The sequence below is a fragment of the Nanorana parkeri genome, unplaced genomic scaffold (genome assembly GCF_000935625.1).
Source record: "Nanorana parkeri isolate BGI_ZX_2015 unplaced genomic scaffold, ASM93562v1 scaffold221, whole genome shotgun sequence".
NCBI lineage: Eukaryota > Metazoa > Chordata > Amphibia > Anura > Dicroglossidae > Nanorana > Nanorana parkeri.
Genome location: NW_017306489.1, coordinates 277,917 through 298,803, shown reverse-complemented (window position 1 = coordinate 298,803; position 20,887 = coordinate 277,917). Strand labels below are relative to the sequence as shown.

The 20,887-nt window shown below is 41.9% G+C and overlaps 1 protein-coding gene across 1 annotated transcript in view; it reads right to left on the bottom strand.

Moving 5' to 3' along the window:
* The window catches only part of LOC108786657 (RAS guanyl-releasing protein 4-like), a 32,468-nt gene extending 12,819 nt beyond the window's left edge, over positions 1 to 19,649 (bottom strand). Inside the window, exons 1-8 of the mRNA XM_018555992.1 lie at positions 19,604 to 19,649; positions 14,579 to 14,784; positions 13,011 to 13,116; positions 12,851 to 12,904; positions 11,560 to 11,694; positions 11,256 to 11,403; positions 8,022 to 8,195; positions 6,238 to 6,354 (exon numbers count right to left, since the gene is read on the bottom strand). Coding sequence (XP_018411494.1) covers positions 6,238 to 6,354; positions 8,022 to 8,195; positions 11,256 to 11,403; positions 11,560 to 11,694; positions 12,851 to 12,904; positions 13,011 to 13,116; positions 14,579 to 14,784; positions 19,604 to 19,626 — 963 coding nt within the window. The 5' untranslated portion in view covers positions 19,627 to 19,649. The remainder of the gene's footprint in view (positions 1 to 6,237; positions 6,355 to 8,021; positions 8,196 to 11,255; positions 11,404 to 11,559; positions 11,695 to 12,850; positions 12,905 to 13,010; positions 13,117 to 14,578; positions 14,785 to 19,603) is intronic.
* Positions 19,650 to 20,887: the final 1,238 nt, after the last annotated feature.

The window sequence follows — 20,887 nt, the reverse complement described above, 5'->3', positions numbered from 1 at the left end:
GGCTAGGCACGTGTCCTGGTATAAAAATGACCACTCTTCTTAGCCATAAGGCAGAAAAAAGCGGTGTCCTGGCCTAGTGCTCTTTCACACATTGGAGTCTCAGACCCATAGTGCTACTCAGACACTCCCAGGGCGCCACTACGGGGGGAAGAGCTTGATACGACGGGCTTTCTGCCTTCCCAGTTATTTATCTAGGCAAACTTTTACAGCTATTTGTTTATCTGATTCTTGTAGTAAAGCCAAAGAAATTGAGCTAGTAGTATGCATTATACTTTTACTATACAACAAAGCTACGTACACAAAACGACTTTGATATAGGTAAAAATAATACAAAATACAGACTGCTACAAATACATACACTGTACATACACATGTATACACTATACCCTTCTCTAGTACATGCAATGGTTTCTATAAGTGAATACACTAAAAAGCTTTGGTTTTTGCTGGTCTGCAAAATTCCACACTTGGGTTTTTGTCATTGCTTAGTGTTGTCATCTGTCCAGTAAAGTGCTCTGGTCCTCACTGAAGTCCTGCTGATGGATTCTGCCTATCTATATTTATCCTAGTCGCTCCCATTCAGTTACATGAGGAATTCACGATTGGTCCAAAGAACATAATCATAGCTTTCTTATGACAGTGATTGGAAGGCAACTGAAGTCTTATCGAAACTGCCATAAATTAATGTTCCGCTGTATTCTGTCTCCGAGAACAGTTTTAATATTGTCTTCTTAAGTCAACAACAGCCCTGACTTCCTGAAGCACCACATACGTACGTACAGTGTCTAGATTATTAAAGTGACCGTTGATTTCAGGGAAGCAAAACAAATGGCAAACGCACTCATCAATTTGTTACCAGCCTTACAGCAAGGTGCACATGAAAGGGCTTTATACAGTACAACAGCAAAAAGTTTCCCAGCACACTCACCAGTCAGTGCTGGTGATGAGTGCGTTTGCCATTGGTTTTGCTTGACTGATTTGGTGCAGTGACGCATGGGGGGGTCTAAGCTGCCGTTGTGATGTGCGGGATCCCTTGTGCGTCCCTGTGCCTTTCAGGGAGGTTGGGCTTCCTCCTGACAAACCTGCACCCAATTTGATCTTTTGCCACATGTGCTCCAAGATGGAGACTCTCATAGTTTAGTGTTAGGACCGCACTACATAGAGGTGCGGCTGTGCGGCTTTCACATTTTCTGCAGAAGACGTGTATCTAAACCTCTGTTTTTAACCTTAGTAATCAGAAGGCTCTTTGGCTAGATATGCACTTTAATTCTGTTCTCTAAGCAGAACTTTTGTGAATTGTGACCCATTCCGGAGAACACCTCATGCACAGCCTCTACTATATGTGCACTCAGTTCTTCATATACCAAACACAAAACAAAAATTAAACAAGTCGGTTCTACTGCTGAACTGTTTCCTGTGCTGTAACTACCTTGCAGGAGGGTAAAACCACGGAATGAACAGCGAAGAAATCACCGTTTTGTTTCTGTGGCGAGGACTTGTGGTAAATTTCTTAGAATGAGACAACGTGGTGGATTGTGACAGAGTTCAGGCTCAGCTGTCACACTCACGTTAGGCCGCGACTCACACCCTGACACATATCAGACCATTGCGTCCTACCCTCTACATATCATTCTCCCATTATGACACAGCCCTCCACCGCCTCATTCTTTACTCAACATTTCCAGAAAACATTTACATGCAATAAAGACGCAAGACGGCTGAACTTTGGGGTGAGAAAGAAGCAGAACGTCGTGCACAGAACAAAAAGGAGATCTACCTGAATATCCTTAAAGTGATATTAAAGTCAAAAGGTTTTTAAGCCCTTTTAAATCTGATTAAATAACTTACAATGGATGCTGCTTGACTTTTAAATGTTTTAGTTTCTTGCAGAATCAGCTGAGCACTGGCCCTGATATCCTGTTTTGGAGTGGCTCCTTTCCCTTGCAGGGTCCTATGGAGCCTCCCTTGTGTGTGCTAGTAAGCTGTGTGTGTCTCCACAAACACACAGGGAATGCGAGGCAAGACACTCCTCTGCTCTCCACTCCTTCATCCTCCCTTCTCCAAGCTAATCGATAGACAGCTGCTGATGACTGCTCTGTCCCTTGTGATCTTGTACCGGACAGGAAATTCAGGGAAGCTCAGCTGGGAGAGTTGGAGCTGTTTGGAAATGGGATGACTGAAAGAGCTTGGGCAAAAATGGAGAAATACTTTGCTGGCCAAAGTATATTTAAAAAAAATCTGGAGTCATTATTGAGAATAGGTTTGACACTTTAATAATAGTTTAAAGTGTATCTATGGTCAGAAACTAAGAAGAAATATGTATTTCTATATTGAATTTCCAAATTTCAAAAAAATAACGCTACAATGCGGAACCCTATTGTACAGGTACAGCCCAAGTTGAATTATAATTTATTACTTGAGAAATATACAAGTTTATTTTAATTTAACCCATTTGCTGACAGAGCCAGTTTTGTGTTTTATCCACACATGTGATTATCCACATTTTAGAAAAATAATAATCCACATTTTAGGCCTGAAAATTACTTGACCCCCTCCCCTCCCCGTAATTATATATTTAATGAAAGCCAAGACCCTGTAGAATAAAATGGCAGCAGCTGCAAAGTTTTAAGTCGCAAGATATTAACGCAATTCTTTATCAAACCCAAAAGTTCAGTAAAAAAATACGCTTATGTTAATTTTAGTGCACAAAAACAAAATATAATACCCATTTTTTGGTAAAATATACAAGATGAGGTTGTGCTGAGTACATAGATACCCAACATGCCAAGCTTACAAATTGGTGTGCCACTGAAAAAAATAAACAGTCCGTGTACCCATCGCACTCAGAGCCGCTGCTCCAAAAATGGAGTGTGGGTGGGGGAAAATATCAGTTTATCAGTTTCCCTTCATCAGTTAACAAGTTGTTTGGATGATGAAGGGGATCCTGTGAGACCCTGAAACGTTGTATAGAGTGTTCTACTTGCAACTAGTACATTAATAAGCATGTATTGAACTTGCTTTGTAGTGCCAGTGTCCATCCTTTCCTGAAAAAAATATGGTACCCCAAATTTTCCATAGGCAAAGATTTAAAAGCCTGTGCAGGTCATCCGTTTAGAGTTAACCGTGACTGTTGGTGCTAGAATGATTGCTCTCACTCTGGCTCATGCAACAATACCTAACATGTGTGGCGCAATCATAATTTTTGTACATAGGTGCTCCCAGTGTGGGTTTGCTTCAGCATGCGTGGGTTTGTTTGGTGTTTTTAAATTTTTTTTATGTAATTTTTTTTTTTTTTTACTTAAACCTATTGCTGTCACATGGGGGCTCACGAGTATAACTTCTGTCAGCTTTTGTTTAACATCTGTGTCCTATTGAGGAGTTCTCCCTTCACTTCCTGTTCAATGGCCACAACAGGAAGTGAAAGGAAATCCCTCCAAACTGAAGAAATGCCTGGTGGTCAGCGGGGTCACCAGAACTAGTGTCCCCATCTATTCCTGTTCTGATGGCAACCAAAATTTGGGATTTTCTTTCACTTTCAGAGAGAGCAATAAAAGATTGACCGGTGTTCTAATCCCTCTCCACTCTATCCACAACCCAAAAAAGTTTTGTCTTCAGTTGCACTTTAAAGGGTTAATTAATAAAAGTTCTGCTCAGCCATGCCGTTCTGGTGAGTTACTTACGAGCACCGGTTTGTGGGATTTACACTGTTTGGAGTGATTGGGACACAGTAGTGACTCAAGATAAGTGCAGAAGATACGCTGTTATTTAGGTCTCATTCAGGTGGACTATTGAGGGCAGGAAGTCTGCTGCATGCAGAGGCTGCTAAATGACACATCTGGATGAAGCTGCACTCTGTCCTATGGCTGCAAACAAACTAGCTGCGACCAAGAAGTGCACGACCAGAAATGTGGTCCCAACGCCATCCCTGAACGCACACTGCCTAGGCCCCCGGGTCAGCGAAAGGCTCTATCCACATGTAACCATTGGATGCAAACAGTGGTAGCTCCGGTCGGGCATTGTTTTGTACAAATCCTACAGCCACCGCTGCTGGCCGAGGCTGTTCGCACACCTTGCATGCATTTAGCGTATAGCTCTCTCGGAAAGAATCATTGGATTCTCTGAGCGGCTCCTCCCCTCCCCCCTTGTGAATGAGCCCTTATGCAGAGACTTCTTTCTTTTACTAATTTGGAATTGATATTGAAAAGCTGTAACACAGTTACACTCAATAACGGTCTTATTGTTTTGTCTTTGATGTATATTTCTGTGGTTTTGATTTTACACTTCGTGGGTTGGCTCCATTACTTTATTTCAGGCAGAGGTTATATTTACACTTATAAGAGAGCAGCACCTGCATTCTGTGTTATATTTGACTCATTTATAGATAGCACATCATTTTCACTCTATTTATTGCGCTTAGTTCTTTTTTTCTGATTAAAAAAGTATCAAAACTCTCAAACTTTTTCTCAATAATGAATCCAAATCAAACAAAAATACATTGCCCAGTATTTCTTACTTTTCTGTCCACATCATTATGTTTCTGAACTGCTGGCTCCAACTCTCTCAGCTCGGCTTCCTTGAACATCCTGTCCAGTACAAGATCACAAGGGACAGAACAGAAACTGTCTATCTACTAGCTTGGAGAAGGAAGGAAGGAAGAGCGTTGAGTAGGAAAGTGTCTTGCCTTGCTGTGCCTGTGTGTTTGTGGAACCAAAGATAGAACAAACGGGGTGCTACTGCTCTTTGTAGAGTCCAATATGGTATTTTATTTTAAAAGATCAATAGAATAAAACAGCTAATGCATTTCGGGGGTCCACAATGTACCCCTTCATCAGGGCTTATGGGTTACATTGTGACTTAGTTCCTTTCAAATGTTATAAAGTGATACAAAACAATAGTAAGCAGAGATGAATGACAGGATTTTTAGCAGAAGGAAATGTATTTGCGGAGAGACACACACCTTACTAGCACACACACAAGGGTGGTTCCATAGGATGCTGCAAGGGAAAGGAGCCACCCTAAAACAGGATATCAGGATCAGTGTTTAGAGGAGCAGCTGATTCTACAGGGAACTAAAACATTTAAGAATCGAGGAGCAGTATCCATTGTAAGTAATTTCATCAGCATTTCAAATAGCTTTTTAACCTTAATAAATTTAAGCCACCACTGTACTCTCCTTTGAGCTAAGTGGATGGTCATCCAAATGCCCCCTGGTTGGTCAGATTGTCCTGTGTTTCCACCATTATGTAAGCTCTTTAATCAGTGGTGGGTCTAAGGAACAGCTCTGATGGTCCATTAGCACACCATTAGCACACCATCCAACCCTCACTAGACTAACGGCTCATTTACTGTAGTTTCCTGAAAGCTGTTTCAGAGAACATAAAGACCCCCAGAAGCCCTACATCATGGCAAAGAATGCTGATAAATGCAGTTCACTGAGGCCTATGTCACCATAGATAAGACACAGCAGAAACATCACTTCTGTATCACCGATTAGTGTGACCTTTGGGAGCCCTACAGTGCTAATAATCAGCTGACCAAAGAAAACAGCAGAGAATAAAGGCATCTGGAAAATTCTATGGAAAAATCTAATGGAACATTATTATATAGCTGAGGAGGAAATTAGAGCAAGTATATAGCGCCATACTTGGAGTTCAGCTTTAACCTCAACCCAACCTACTTCCTAGATCTCTCAGCGGCTCTATTGATAAGATTTCACTGAAGGCATTTTATGTCTCTGTCTTCTCCAAAAGGAGCCAAAATGATGATGTCACTCTCTTGTGGATGAAGTTTCTGAGTTATTGTTCAATACCTAGCCTAATAAATACTATCACAACAATACAACAAACGTGACAATTTTGTTAGCTTTCATCTAGAAAAGGACAAAAACCTGCTCAGAACAACCCACACCTCTCCTAGCTCCTCCCAAAACTCCCAGCCTGACCCAACTGCTTTGGCCACCATAATAGGTCCCATTTCCTCAATGGATGTCCCATAATGGAAAATAGAAAATAACTCAGAAACGTTTTCAACTACAAGAGAGTAACACCATCATTATGGCTTGTTGGGAGGAGACAGGGACATAAAACAATTCAGGGAATTCTTATCAATGGAGCCACTGAGAGATAGAGGAAGTAGGGTCATTTAACTAATTCATACCAGAAAATGGACCATGGTTTCTTGGATGGATTTAGCCTTTAATTACAAATCCTACACAAGAAAGAATTCCTTCTCACTCACCTTTAGGACATCGTGTGACAGGTGACTATGCGTCTCCTTTAACCTGGAGATGGCGCTGTGGCACAGTCCTCCAATCACTGCCATCAGCGTGTTAAAGTTCTGGAGTTTACGGAGTTTCTGTAGATAAAACATATACAATGCAAAAAGCAATATTATAACCTCCATTTTTTCAAGGGGCCAAGAAATAACAGATTACCCAGAGATGAAACTAAGCTTCTGAGGCCCCCAGAGATATTAGATGACAGTCTTACATTGCATGCTTCAGATATATTCCCATCTTTTGAACAAATACCATTTGTTTTTATTTTACTGGTTGTGAACAGGCTAAGAATAGTTTGAGAATGTGCAACTAAAGTGGCCTCTGGCTCAATAGGTTCAAACTTATGTGCCTAATGGCAAATCTGGCTTTGGCTGGTGCATACAAATCAAGGGAATCAATGTTGAATCTAATGAAATAAATTATTCACCATTTTAAAATGCTACTGTCTAAACGTGAACATTGGCTTAATTATAAAGCTTACACAATGTTAACAATACCAAGGCCTGGATTTCCCACTGAAGAATGGATAATCCAATGGTTGGGTAAATGACAATGAAAATGACTTGATCAGGTGAAAGTGTGGGCCAATGTACTAATAAATGTGACAAATCTTTTGACAGCGGTAAAGCTGAGAATGACACATTGCTCCTCTGGGGCATCTTAAACGTCCCCCTAAGTGTGGTTTAAACAGGCCGGGCAAGTTTCATCTTCCACAGACACAAACACAAAGCTAAAACACAAGCAAACATATTATACAGACAATGAAATAAAAACCTAGAGAAATGCAGAGTTTGTCATTGCTGACAATACTAGTTGTCTGGCTCTCTCCAGCTTTATAACTTTGAGTCACCGAGGAGAGGCAGGGATGTGACATCATCTCTCCTCCTACAAATCACAGAACGCCTTGTATTCTTTATAAAAATTGCAAAGCGTTTTGCGAATGGGCAAGTAGGGAGGAGGTACGGGAATGCAACTGGAGCACTTTACTGCTGAAGTCATATACCTCAATCCCTAAAGTACCTGGAAGCAGAGTTGTCCTTATAATGAGGCGGCTTGAGTTGGTTGCCTCAGATGGCATCTCATTGAGTCATATGGTGGGCTGCCCCCTGTCCGGCCAGAGCATCCAAGATTCCTAAGAGCTCTTAGCTACCTGTGATGCTCTGTCCAGCATCCCGCCCAACCCACTAGTTGCCGGGAGCTGTTCAGGACGCTGTGGCTGGTGTCCCACCCAGCTCCTAGCAACCAGTGATGTACCGTACATGACTTCCACTTCCCGGTAACGCACACTGCCAGCGATCCTTTTGAAAAGTCCCAGACCCCCCACCCACCCCTCTGAGACCGTGCGTCATCAGCACCCCCCCCACTCCCAGCCTTAGGCAGCTAAAAGTGTAGGAACACCCCTGCCCGGAAGACTGACATTATTCTCTCTGTTCATAACTAAAAAAAGTGGTGGTTATACATACTCTTTAAAACACACAAAGTTACAGAACATAGAGAAGAACTAGCCACGTGGGAATTATTGGTGTATATCTACTTGAATAGCATTGTATACACTGAAAATCATGCATTATAATGGACAAAAGCAGGAAAATGGACAAAGCCCTAATATTCTGCAGACAACATGATACCAAAACATAAAAAAAGTACAGCTGAATGAAATAAATTTTTGCTGCGGATGTGATACAAACATAACACAAAGCGCCTTCTCCTTTGTGATTTGGATGAAGCGCTATTCAGTTCTCACCTGAGTCACGTGGATGAATTTGGTGAAGACCTCTGCTCTCTGCTGTGGTGCTGGTCGGTTGAGGATCATGAGCTGAACCCACTGTGAAATGCTGTTACATAAGGAGACCGATCGCTCCAGACGAGGGATTTCTCGCAGAGAACTTTGCAAAGTATAGCTTCGATAGTCTAAATGCTGACGCAGAGAGGTCATGATCAGATAACAGTAAACATTCTGTATCAGCTTGTCAGCGCACAAACTTAGCTAAGAACTAAAAGTGGATGTATAGAGTTTTGAATACATTTAGGGCTTTTTCATGCATTCACCTGTCTATTTTCCATTGGAAATACATAGGAGATAAATTGATCTGTTTATTGCTCTATTTCAAAAGCCTATACACAGAGGTCAATAACACAAGGTAAAATTTACAAACACAATAGAATGAGTCCGAGGAGTGACTCTCCCCCACCCTGCTCAGACAGGGCTGCACAGAGTTTCGTTAAGAAACAGAGATAATCGGAAGGTAAACAGCTTCTGCTATATTTAGAAAACCCCTAATGCAGGGTGTGGATGCACCCTGTATTAAATGTTAACTTGTAAATAGAGATTTTGCATAAACAGTAAAAATTTAACATATACATACGTTTAAAAACATAAACCTAACAAAAAATGACCCAAAACTATTGTAGTTTACGTTAAATAAATATAATAAACCAGGCATAAAATGACACTGGAAGACAAACAACAAACTGCATTTGATTAGAAAGTTCAATCCATGCAATGACACCATTTTGCCATTGTCCATGTGTGATTCATACACTACATGTAGCAGGCATAAAGTCCAATGTTTTTTCATATTAAAAAAAAAAACATATGAAGATCGTTTGTAAGAGACACTGTATATTCATAGACACACATTGCCAGAAAACCAATCAGTATTGCTGGAATTTTTCAATCATTCTTCATAGGCAGAACACACTATTAGTATGTCTAGTTTTCCCTCTTAGAATAGTTACATGACTATTTTCAATACATATGCACATTTTCTGTTACTGTACTTTTTGTCATAAGAATCATTACGGTTTATGTATTTTTTTTTTATAAATAAAAGATCACCATCAACATAATTTACAAATCTGGCAAGAACTATCTTATGTCCATGGATTACTGAGCAAGCCATAGATGTGAATAGGTAACCAATTAGAATGCATGTTCCCACCACAAAATTACTATTTTTATATAAGGCTGCACCAGCATATTGCCCAATACTTCATTTTGACTTGTATATGGAGGAGAGCAGCAGGAGAGCAGACATCCTCTTTTCCAAGTCAAGCCTTATCTAAGGATTTAAATAAACCAACCTAGCCAATCACCTGCAATCTTGAGAACTCATATCTTAAGCGGAGGAAATGAAAAGCTTCAATAATCGGTTATCCTAAATCTTAGAGGATCTTATGTATACAAATATGCACAGCAGAATGTGTCCATGTGTTACAGGATGAAGTAGTCTCCGGAACTCCAATATTTGCACTGCCAATCCTTATTTTTTTACGTAAAAAGGTAATTTTACAATATAAAGCAACGTTTTAGAACCATGTCGGTCCCTTCATCAGGCAAACATCAGGCAAACTTTGTTTGCCTGATGTTGGGACCGATAGGGTTCCAAAACGTTGCTTTACACTGTGAAATTACCTTCTCTACGTCAATAAAGAAGTATTGACAGAGCAAATATTGGAGAGTGCCGGTGACTACTTAATCTTCTACGAATTGATTTGCGGTGCCATCTGCAGTCACTGAAGCACCCACCCGGGTAAGGGTAGATTTCGGTCAGGAGTGCGATGGAACTCGCATACATGTGTTACAGGAAAACACTGGATGGAAGATGTTGGCATGGCTGCCTATACAGCATCTTTCAAAGTCTTGAAACGTGAAACAATTGTTTTCTGAATTCTCCCCCCATAGTAACAGACTCATCAGAATTTCTGATTTCCATCTATGAAATATCGACTAGATATCACCTGACTAAAGTAGATGGTAGACCAGACCACAAGTAGATGGTGACAGCTTGCATTGGCAGTAGGAGACAACACCTGGAGACACTTTTACTCAATGAGCCTATATGTTATAAGGGTGTTCCCATATCGTTTTATAGTCAGAGAGGGCTCCTTTGTCTTGGCTGTACTTTCAAACATCCTTTCATTTTTCTTCAGGACTGATGTAAATATAACTCAGCCAGAGAACACTCCATTAGGTGATGCCTAAAGAAGAAACAAAAGTCTCTTCATCCAGCATAATCACTAATGCAAGCTTCCAACATCTCCACAAAGGCCACATTGCACAATGTCTCCCATCAATGAACTACAGTGAACAATCAAATTGTTCACACCCTTCAGAACTCTTTCCTGTGACACCCAGCTTAATCATGATGAGCAATAATTAAACAAAACCTTTGTAGGTGCCATTTTACAAAGATAATAATAATAAAAGAAGAAAAAATAACATTAAAGACCCTAATCCAGTCTCTATGAGTTCAAAATAGTTAAGTGTGGTTATTAGCCGACACTTCCCATCAGTTATCTGGTAAGCCAGTTCCCATACTTTATTTTCTCGTTTCAGATAATACATATAAGATTCTGGATTATGAATCTTTTAGAATTCTTACTTTTGTAAGGTGGCTACTAGAAATTTAGTGATTGCCAGAACTGTAGTCAGTCTGGCTGAATTATAGTTGGTATTTATCTGGTTAATTCCGCGTGTTCTGGCATTAATTGTACCTGCCTGATTGGAGTGTGACTCTGCTGCAATGTGGGACAGCCAATGAGGGGGATTGTGTGTGCAGTTCACCAGCCAATCACTGGGCCTCTCACAGCCAGTGTTGCATGCTGGAAAAGGGCATATATACTCCAGGGAATTGCCATGTGCTCAGTCAGGTCACAACCATGGAGTAGTCCAGGTTGGGGTGCTGTCCAGCCTGCCCCCAGGCTAGGCCTGAGGCCTAGAGGGTGGGAACCCTTGAGTGCAGGAAGTGTTTTGCTAGGCCTCAAGTCTGGAGGAGGCCTCGGTGGCGGTTGGAGGAGGAGAACCAGGGAAACTAATGGCTACTGGAGGTGCCTGGAATAGAGATGACCTCAGGAGCAAGTCTGGTGTCTCTCCTACTGAAGATTCTGCGCCAATCCCTATCCAATTGTGCTGCAAATGGATCTACACTGAATTACTAAAAAGGGAGTGGTGAGTCTTTTTTTTAGAGATATTTACCGTGATCCTGCAGAAGCATTTAAACTCCAGGTAGCTGAGATGCTCTGCCAGTTCTGATGGTTCCAGGTGATCAAATAGAAGGGAGACTTTCCTCTTCTTGTTGAAGCTTGGAGACTCTGGAAAAGTACTTATGGGTTCCTGCTCAAATCTGGCATAGAAAATAATAAAAAGGAAAAGTAAACAGTGATATAAAAAAGCACAAGGAAGAAAGGGGAAAATCAGAGCAGAAGAGAGATAACTAAAGCTACCTCAACTAACTGGGGAAAGAAAGTTTAGAGAAACATGAATTACAAAAGGTCCTTACACGCTTGATGCGTCAAGACTTTGCCGGTGGTCTCTTGACCATCTGCGCTCCTTAACCACCTCCCAAAAATCACACATCAGCTCTTCCAGTTGACTGTCAAGCCGGAACATCTCTGGATATTGATTTACCCAGAACCTGCAGGTGAGAAATAGGTGAGGTTACCATTAATACACACATGGGCCTTTCTTATAGTGTTTGGGTATGGACACAATCTGCAGAAAAGTTTTTTTAGATTTTCCATGCTGTTAACATTGCTATAATCTTTCAAGACATTTATCGCTCAAATAGCACATACAATATAAACTACTCCTCCATGATAGAATTGTGACTTTTAGGCACCATGATTTTGCCATCCGAGTGAGTTATGGACGATAAGGCAAGTGTGAGCCTGACACTTTAAGGTGACAGTTTAATTTGTGGGCTTTACCAAGGTAAGGGTTATGTTAATCATTAAGGTTAGGGCAGGGACAGGAATAAGTGCTAAGAGTTCATTTTAGTGCCAAGTTAGAGGTTGGGGGTTAGGTTTAAGGGTTGTGGACATTATCTGCTGAAAGCTTGCTTGAAGAAGAGCCCTTCAGACTTCTCTTTTGCTTATTGAACGCTGAACTCTGTCAGAACTCCTAAAACCAGGACTGTTGAGTATTCACCTTTTATTTTACTGTTGTATGTATATTTTGTCTCTTTTTAGAAATATCTTTTTCTGTATATTTTCTGCACCGTTTCTTTTATTGAAGGAGGATCTTAAACATCATTAAGCTTATCTCTACGCTCTGAATACGGACTTAAAGTATACTTACCTCTGTGAAGAGCGCTACTGTATAGTGAATCCTGTCATATTCCTGTCTGAGAGGACAGAGGTATCATAGGCTTTGTTTAAGTGTTTTACATTGTCGCAGAACTTGCTGGGCACGGTCTGTGTTTCCGTTAAAAAACACATGGTGGCAGTGAACGTTTGTGGGTAAAGGGTTAACTGCGGAGTTACCCAACCCTGGTGATGATCGCTCTCAGTCTGCTGGCCTGAGATTGTGTCCCGCGAGCTGGGGAATCTCTGTGCAGGGTGAGGCTGAGCGTTGTATCGCCACGTCTTTGTGACGCCATGCTCGGTTCAGACTTGTGTATAGTCACGTGTGATTGACGTACAGTGGGTTTGGGCTGGGGCGTACGCCACATATTCCTTGGTGTGGTCTCTGGCAGTGATGTACAAATCACAGAAGTGAATAATCAGAAAATTTTCCCAGGCAAGACAGTTCACACACCAGGAGAACAATACGGAAAGGAGATGTACACTTACCGTAGGAAATGGCATATCTGGTTCTTCCTCTGGCTTTGATCTGCTTCCCTGTAGGTAAGTGGTAGTCAAGGAACTCAATACCATTATAAAGAGATAAGCAGAACATAATCTATATCAAGAACCCTGATGAGGGGATCTTTGTCAGTGTTGATAAGGATATAGTTGAAGAAGTTTTTGTGCAAACTCTGCTGATGGCACTATCCAGCTGTGCATTACAAGGACCATGTTAACGGTGTCCTCATTTCTCCAGATCCTTCCATCCGCATCTTTTCAGTCACCGGAGGCAACAAAAACAAGTAAGATCTGGTAAATGCAGTGAACTTCTATCATTCATAAAACAGACTAATAACCCAGTGGGGTTTATATATTAAAATGTCTGAATTTTAGGTATTATATTGTAAACATTTTTACACATATCCTGGAAAATGGCAACAATTCTGATTGGTTGCTCATGGGTAGCACAATAAGTTCCCATTTAATAAACACAGTTCGAAGAGTTAATTGGCTCACGGTGGCACCTTAGAAAAAGCTAGACAGTTACATTGCAATGGGATTATGGGAAAGGAAGCCAAGGCAGCCCTATCTCTTGCTTGTGATGTCTACACAGGCTGCTAGCTGACCACTCTTGAGGAGGAATGATCAAATAAACATCAGGTAAGAAGACCTGTTTTGACCATAGTTGTTCTCCAGACCACAAGCAACATCTGCCCATTGTTCTTCATCCCACCCTTATTGGTGACCCATTCAGGACAAAAACAAAACAGGTTGCGCTAAATCCCTTACCCATCCACAGCAGTATATTTTACTTTATTTCACTCCACCACCAGTGCCAGCAGCCAAAGGAGTTTCCAGGCACTTTTAAGTATGGGAGAACATATGTCTCACTGTGTGTGACAGTGTTGGGATAATCTGTCCATAGCCCTGTGTAAGCTTTGACTCCAGGGACTCATAGCTTACACATGCCTTACATTTTGCACCTGGCAGCTGAATAGAAACAACCATAACAAGATACCATGATCATGTCCTGGTTACATGGTACAAAACTTTGTCTACCAACCTTATAATTGCCATAGGCTTACAATTCTATGCCATGTGTACCTAATTGTGCCGATGTAACTTTACCAGTGCAACCTATAGCCTGATCGACATATAATGCTCATTTTTTTGTCTGACAACTTATGGAAAATATTAGTGTATACAAAACAAATCAACCATAAAAGGATTATGCTCTTCATACAAAGGGGGAAAGTACATGAAGCCAATCTGTTACCCATCTCAGAAGAAGATATAATGTTCAAGGTTTCCTTTATTGTTTTATACCTGAAGAAAGGTTGTATAGAGATATAACACACAGATGTAAGACATTTGCCCTTTTTTGACACACAACTGTAAGACTGTCAACTAATGTCTAGGAACTACCTTATTGTTAGGCAGCATTTCACACAGTATGTGTAGGATGAATAAAGTTAAGCCCCTACCCTAGCCAACACTAGTCCCTTTAAAAACATTTGGTGATATCCTCACTTTATGTGCTCAGACACCAGCAGGTCTCAAAAATCTGCACAGGGACAGTTAGGAGGCATTTTGTGGACATTCCTTACATCAAACTGCCCACTCTCAAAAATAAGAGTGGCTCAGAGGGCAAGAGGCTTCACTTGTCCCTCTTGTGGTAGGCTTTCCGGTTCCATTTTACAATAGAGTCCATTAGATCCATGGTGAACCACTTACCAAATGACTGTATGCATTTTTCCATAAGTTCATCAAGACTGCAGCCCTTCCCTAGTTGTTCTAATGTGACAGTCATCAACGCCTTGTTAATCTCAGCAGCGCTTGGGCAGGTCATACGTCTTCTCCTCCTACTCGGATTGTGACGGCTCTTAACGAGGAGGTTGACTCCATTGCTGCTAATCAATTGGCTTTCCTGGCGTGATTTTCTGGGAACATACACATTCAATGCATATTATTGTCTGCTCATAAATTTGTCTGGTAATAACATTTTCATAAAGTATATATATAGTTTTGCTATCTCCCAGACTGCCCTGAAAGCATTAACGGTCAATGCAACCAAAAGCAAGATCTCATCTCTGTCTGATGTGCCGACGGTAAGATTTTCTCACAGCAGTTGGCTCCAACCCAGGCTATGACAATGGTGTTATTCGTTCATATCGCTGAATACTCAGTTTTTTGTTTGTTTAACATTCTGGAGGATCCTTTAGGAGAGTGTGAGTCCACAATTTGGATGGAATGCAAGTTGTGGTTAGATAGAACTGAGATTTCTAGGGGGGGTATCTTAGACAACTTGACAGGGCTGGGTAACAATCTTTGGCCTAGGGACAGAGCAGAGGTAAGTGTGATTTACATTATTAAACCTAGCTTGCTAATTCAGGGGACTAGTTTTCCTGAAAATCTTCTTTTATAAATAAAAAAAAATAAAATAAAAGTGGACACAACCAGATACACTATATGTTCACCATTGTCTTCCTCTAATTTTGTTTATCTTTCAAATAAAGGTTTTATATAACACGTGAGGATGAGATTGTCAGTGTCATGTGCCCACATAGCAGAGGATCTGTGCTATGTGGGCATGTCTTGTGCTAATGCTGTGTGTGCTATTAAGAAACTTATAAGTTCTACATTTCACAAGGTGTTGAGGTCCACAAATGTGATAGTAATGTTTATTACAGAATTTATACTTTTTACGGTAGGTAGTTTTTATCCAGTACCATTTGTAGGGACCCTGCAAGAAGCTGGAGTGTCCCTTGTTTGACAGCTAGGCAGTAGCCAGCCTGAACTTTGTTATTGTTATTTAGGTTTGTTAGCTATCTCCTACAGCAGGAGTGCCCATTAGGTCGATCGCGATCTACCAGTCGATCGCAAAGCGAACACTGGTAGATCGCCATCGCCTGTGTCCTGTCCTCCTGCGGTGCTCATGTGCCCGCCGGCTGAATGTGTCAGACGCAGCAGACGGGAAGTGGCGGGACACCTCTCCCTGTGTACAACGTCGGCCACATGAGCACCGCGGGAGGACAAGACGCTGGCGCACGAGAGGAGACCTGGGAAGCTGCTGTAGTGGAGGTAAGAAAAGACAGACAGGCAAAAGACAGCAGAGAGAGTGAGAGAAAAGACAGCAGAGAGAGAAAGAAGAAAGACAGCAGAGAAAGTGAGAGAAAAGACAGCAGAGAGAGAAGAGACAGCACATAGAAACAGGGGAGAGAGCGGGGAGAGTGCGAGGAGAGAAAGAAGAGACAGCCAAGAGAGAGGGCTGGTTCACACCACAAAGTCTGCGTTCCAGAGTGTTCAGCCTCTAGAACGCACTGGAACGCAAGCTGGCTGGCTCCCTGCATTCAGGGGCGTGGTGTTGTATTGAAGTCAATGGCACTGCAGCCACGCCCCCGCCCGCAGTGCGATCGCCCGCACCTGGAACTCAGGCACAATAGTGCCTGCGTTCCAGTCCAGCACGATCTGCATAAATAGTGCTTGCAGTGTTTTTGCTGATTGCAGTAGACCGGAACGCAGGCACTATTGACTTCAATGCACCGCCACGCCCACTCTCGCCGCTGAATGCAGTTGTTTTTTCCTTGGTAGATCTCACTGATCTTGTCATTTGAAAAGTAGATCTCCAGATGAAAAATAGTGGGCACCCCTGTCTTACAGTATGCCCAAGGACTTTGTTTTCCTCTGCCTGCTTCTAGTGTTCTCCAGTAGCTATAATAAGAGGATACACTGTATTGCTTTAAAAATATATTTTTCATCCTGGCCAATCACTGAGAGGTCTATGTTAGTGATGTGGGCTGGGTAAGGCTCCATTCACATAAAGCGGCAACGCAAACGCTAAAATCTTTAATCCGCACAGATTTTGCTTATTTGCGGCTTTTCTATCTGTCAAAAACCGCGCTTGGACTAATCACGCGGTTTCGTATTGCGCGGCCGCTGCAAAAGTCTAAACATTGCACACTAAAGTGCATTGCTTTTTCTTTTTAGAGCGGCTCCGCACGTACCAATGCTTCTGTGTGAATGAAAGCCTAAGGGAATAAATATCTAGAAAGGCCTTAGCCTCCCAGACTTTGCCTGAAGAGGATGTCGTTTTAGAAGGTCCCTTGCCTCCTATGCCTACTACCTGGGGAGGATGTGAGGTCCTAGTCTCTCAGCCCTGTCTCTCAGCCCTGCTGCCTGGGAAGGATGTTCATGTCTCCAGAGAGAACCAGTTCATACTTCACAGGCTTAAATGGTCCACAAATAGCCCTGAGAGGGGCTAAAGCTACTTTAAGGTAACTGTCCAACTGACCTGCATAATCTGCCTATGGTCTGAGGCAGGTATATGCCCCAGTGGCTAAAATGTATTTAAATCCAAAAACAAAAAAATTATATATTGCAGTTTACTAATCCTTACCAGTGGTGGCTGCAATACTTTTCAGGCTTTTCCCCTTAATTTTCACCTAGTAATTCTGCCAGTAACACACTTCCTGTCCTAGGGTGACAGCACTTAATCACTGTACTGTATCTATGGAGAATTAGCATTACAGAACACCTCTCCTCCTCATCTTCATAACATGGAGGGTGGGGGTGTTCTATAGTTCACAGAGAAGCCTACAAGTGTCACACAAAATAACCTGTTCATCGCCCACAAATAATTATGTTCTGTTGCCATAGTTCGACTTTGATTATGTCTTCCCTCATCAGCAAGGCTTTAGGGAATGGCTGTAAGTTTCCATTTTGCTTCTCTTTTCTGCCACAACCATTCATCAACCTGTTCACTCCAGCAGTCCTTCTACCCTAGCATGACCAGCAACCACCCAAACCAAACCAAACCATGCCCTTAAAGCAACCCTGTCATCACAATAACTCTGCCAAAACAGACATACTTGGTAAATAAGAGAGAAAATACCTTTCCTGCTGCCCGCTCCAGAAGGGGGAACCTTTAAGGGCTGCGGGGGTACCCAGTAGGAGAGGTTTTCCCTCTCTTAATTTGCAGGTAAGTCTGTTGTGGCAAAGTATTATCACATGTATCACACAATCACTTTTAGATTGTAAGCCCTCACGGGCAGGGCCCTCCTAACCATTTTGTCTTGAATTGTATTATAATTGTAATGTCTTCCTTCTATTGTAAAGCACTGCGTAAACTGTTGGCGCTATATAAATCCTGTATAATAATAATAATAATAATAAGAATGATGATAAGAAGAACATGGAGGCTGCCATTATTGAGCTCTCTGTTCTGCTGACCATCTTGCTTCAATACTTGAAGTCATTGACCTGTAAGTGTGCCGATTAGGATTTGTGACATTGCTCCAAATTTCCTGATCTGCAGATTTCTTCCAGGTCAGTGACTCAGAAAGGGTTCTGCCCAGTAGGTCAGCATAACAGCCAGGCAACTAGAACTTTCAGAAACAGGTCAGTCACGGTAGTTTCCTGTATTTCTTATGGCAGGTTTACTTGAATGCCATCTGCCGACAGTGAGCAATCAGCAGAATAAAATCATCGGTTTTGAGACTGTAAATCTCTGAAGGTTGAAGAGGCATGGAGTCAAGAGGTCCAAACACTTTGCCAAGTCACTACTAATTATTGCCTATGCCTATCCTAGAGCGGACATTGTAACTCTACAGAATATTTAAACCTCCCGAGAGGATACTATTGAGCCTGACACACTAAAAGGTATTCAACAGTATGATACATAGAGGCCGATCTATAACGGAAGGTGGTTATCACTATCAGCTCTCCAGTATACTGGAGAGCTAGGCTACGCACAACATGGCCCGCATTTTGTATCCCATTTATAAAATAGGAAACCAGCAATACCCCACAGAATTCTTTCTGCCTAATGCAGCAGAGAGAACTCCATGACATGTGTGTTTGACAGGTTATGTGACTGGGCTCTCTTCCTGGCTTTTGTTTTCTTTGGCTCTCATTCATTTTTTGTTTGCACACCACGACTTTGGACTCTCTAAGCCGATGGCGTGCAACGCACATTTGTAACGCACACTGTTGTGCTTCATGAATGTGCCTTTTTTTAAAAGCAGCGGTATGGCCACAGTGTCCCACCATACTACTGCTGTTTAAAGGGACCTCATTTAAAAAGAATTTGATACAAACGAACCTTTAGTGGTCAGCTACTGTTCGGCTGATCATTGGAAAGTTAACCAATGTCAAATAGGGGGTCCCGACGATGAGGCCACACACTGGTCAAATTCTGGCCAAGTCAACGGGACTCAGTTGTAATCCTGCCAGTGTATGGACAACGTAAGTTTTGTCTTTAGATACACTTTAATGACGATGCAGAAATGTCATGTTAAGCAACGGCTTGACAAAGCTCTTTTCTGCCGGGAAGGGGGTGGAAGCCCTTTAAAGCCACACGTCTAGGCTGTCACATACAAAAACAGATTTAAAGGTGCAGTACTACATCTGACATAATCAGACCCAATGAGAGTTATCTGCCACCGATCAGCCTCTTGCCCATACGGGGGTCCGTCTTTCTCTTTCAAAATAAGTCACCTAAAACTTTGTACAGCTACATCTCCATAACAGAAAAAAGCAGAAACCAGGCAAAATAGGGAACTGATCTCTTTCATCTGTTGGAGTTGTTAATGCAGTCGCCTTGTAATATACCATCAAAGTCATAGATCACGCATCTCAAATACACTCTGCCGACATATCGCAGACATCAGAAGACAAGTGCATCGCTTGCCAGAATTGCTAGCCAAAGCTGAGAGCCCAGAATCCCTTGGGTCTGACCAAAGGTTGAGCAGGCACACTCACCTCTTGCTGTCCTTGCGATTCATGTTGCTGAAGGGCTGGAGGGCAGACGCAGGGGCTGTGTTCCTTGGGGTCTGCACAATTCCCCTATCTAGACTTCGCCTTCTTCAGACCCCCGTGTCATGAACCAGAGGAGAGTTGGGGCACTGTGACTGACAGGGGAGTGTCTCTTGTAGCTCAGTTAGATAAAGAGGAACCGTCTGCAAAGTGTGTCACTAACAACACATACAGACTGCAGAGAGAGCTCATACCAAGGCTAACCATAACTTACGAAACATGGAACTAGTTGCTGCATGTCTTAGATGTTAACCCCTTTAATGTACAGCTCCTCTTGCATCATGTTATGCATTATCTCGGAGGCTGATTACGACCACTTCACTACTGGTATTCTAACACTGGACCTGCACTATGGAGATAACACTTTTACTGGGGACTCATTCACACACATTCCGTTAATGGGCTGCCAATGCATTACAACAGATGAAAAAAAAAACATGCATGACCCTAATTTGACAACGCGTTGTGCTCTACTGGAAAATGCTTTGGGGTGGCATTCACATGAATGACACTGCAACACACCGCACGTAGCGCAATTGCACTGGCATGCGTTGTGGCAACATGCGTTGATGCAGCTATCTATCTGCTAACATGGCACAAATGTCAATCCCCATGCAGTTTCCCAAACCATATGTCAAATATCTATCTATCCTTTTATTTTCTATCTGCTAACATAATACACTTACCTGTAAAGGAAAATGGCACATATGTATATCCCCATGCAGCAGACCGTCCAATTGGAACGGTGTGTTTAAAGCGAAGATGCTGTTCCCAGATTACAAAGTAAAAAAAGATCTCCATTTTATAAACTCAGCATTTTAGAGTTGTCACTGGAACAGAAATGGTGGGGAAATCTTTCTAGCTGTCTAAGAGGGATTTCCCCTTCCTTTCTGTCATTTCTATAGTGAAGGAAGAAAAGGGTAATCTCCCCAACAAGACACAGACATTGTTGATTGGTTTTATTACTCACCAGTCAAAAAAAAAATAGTTTTGTCCTTAGTCACATATTTTAAAGCGAACCTAATTTAAAGGTCAAACTTGGCTTAAAAATGACAACACAAAAAACCCCAAATCGAACCTTTCTTTATTGTTTCTTTATTTAGAGGGTGTGTGTGTTGTTTTTTCTACTTTTTTTGGGGGGGGGGGGGGGGTTTTTTTGGTTTTTTTTTTTTTTTTTTTTTTTCCTTTTTTTTTTTTTTTTTTTTTTTTTTTACATTTTCTATTTATTTT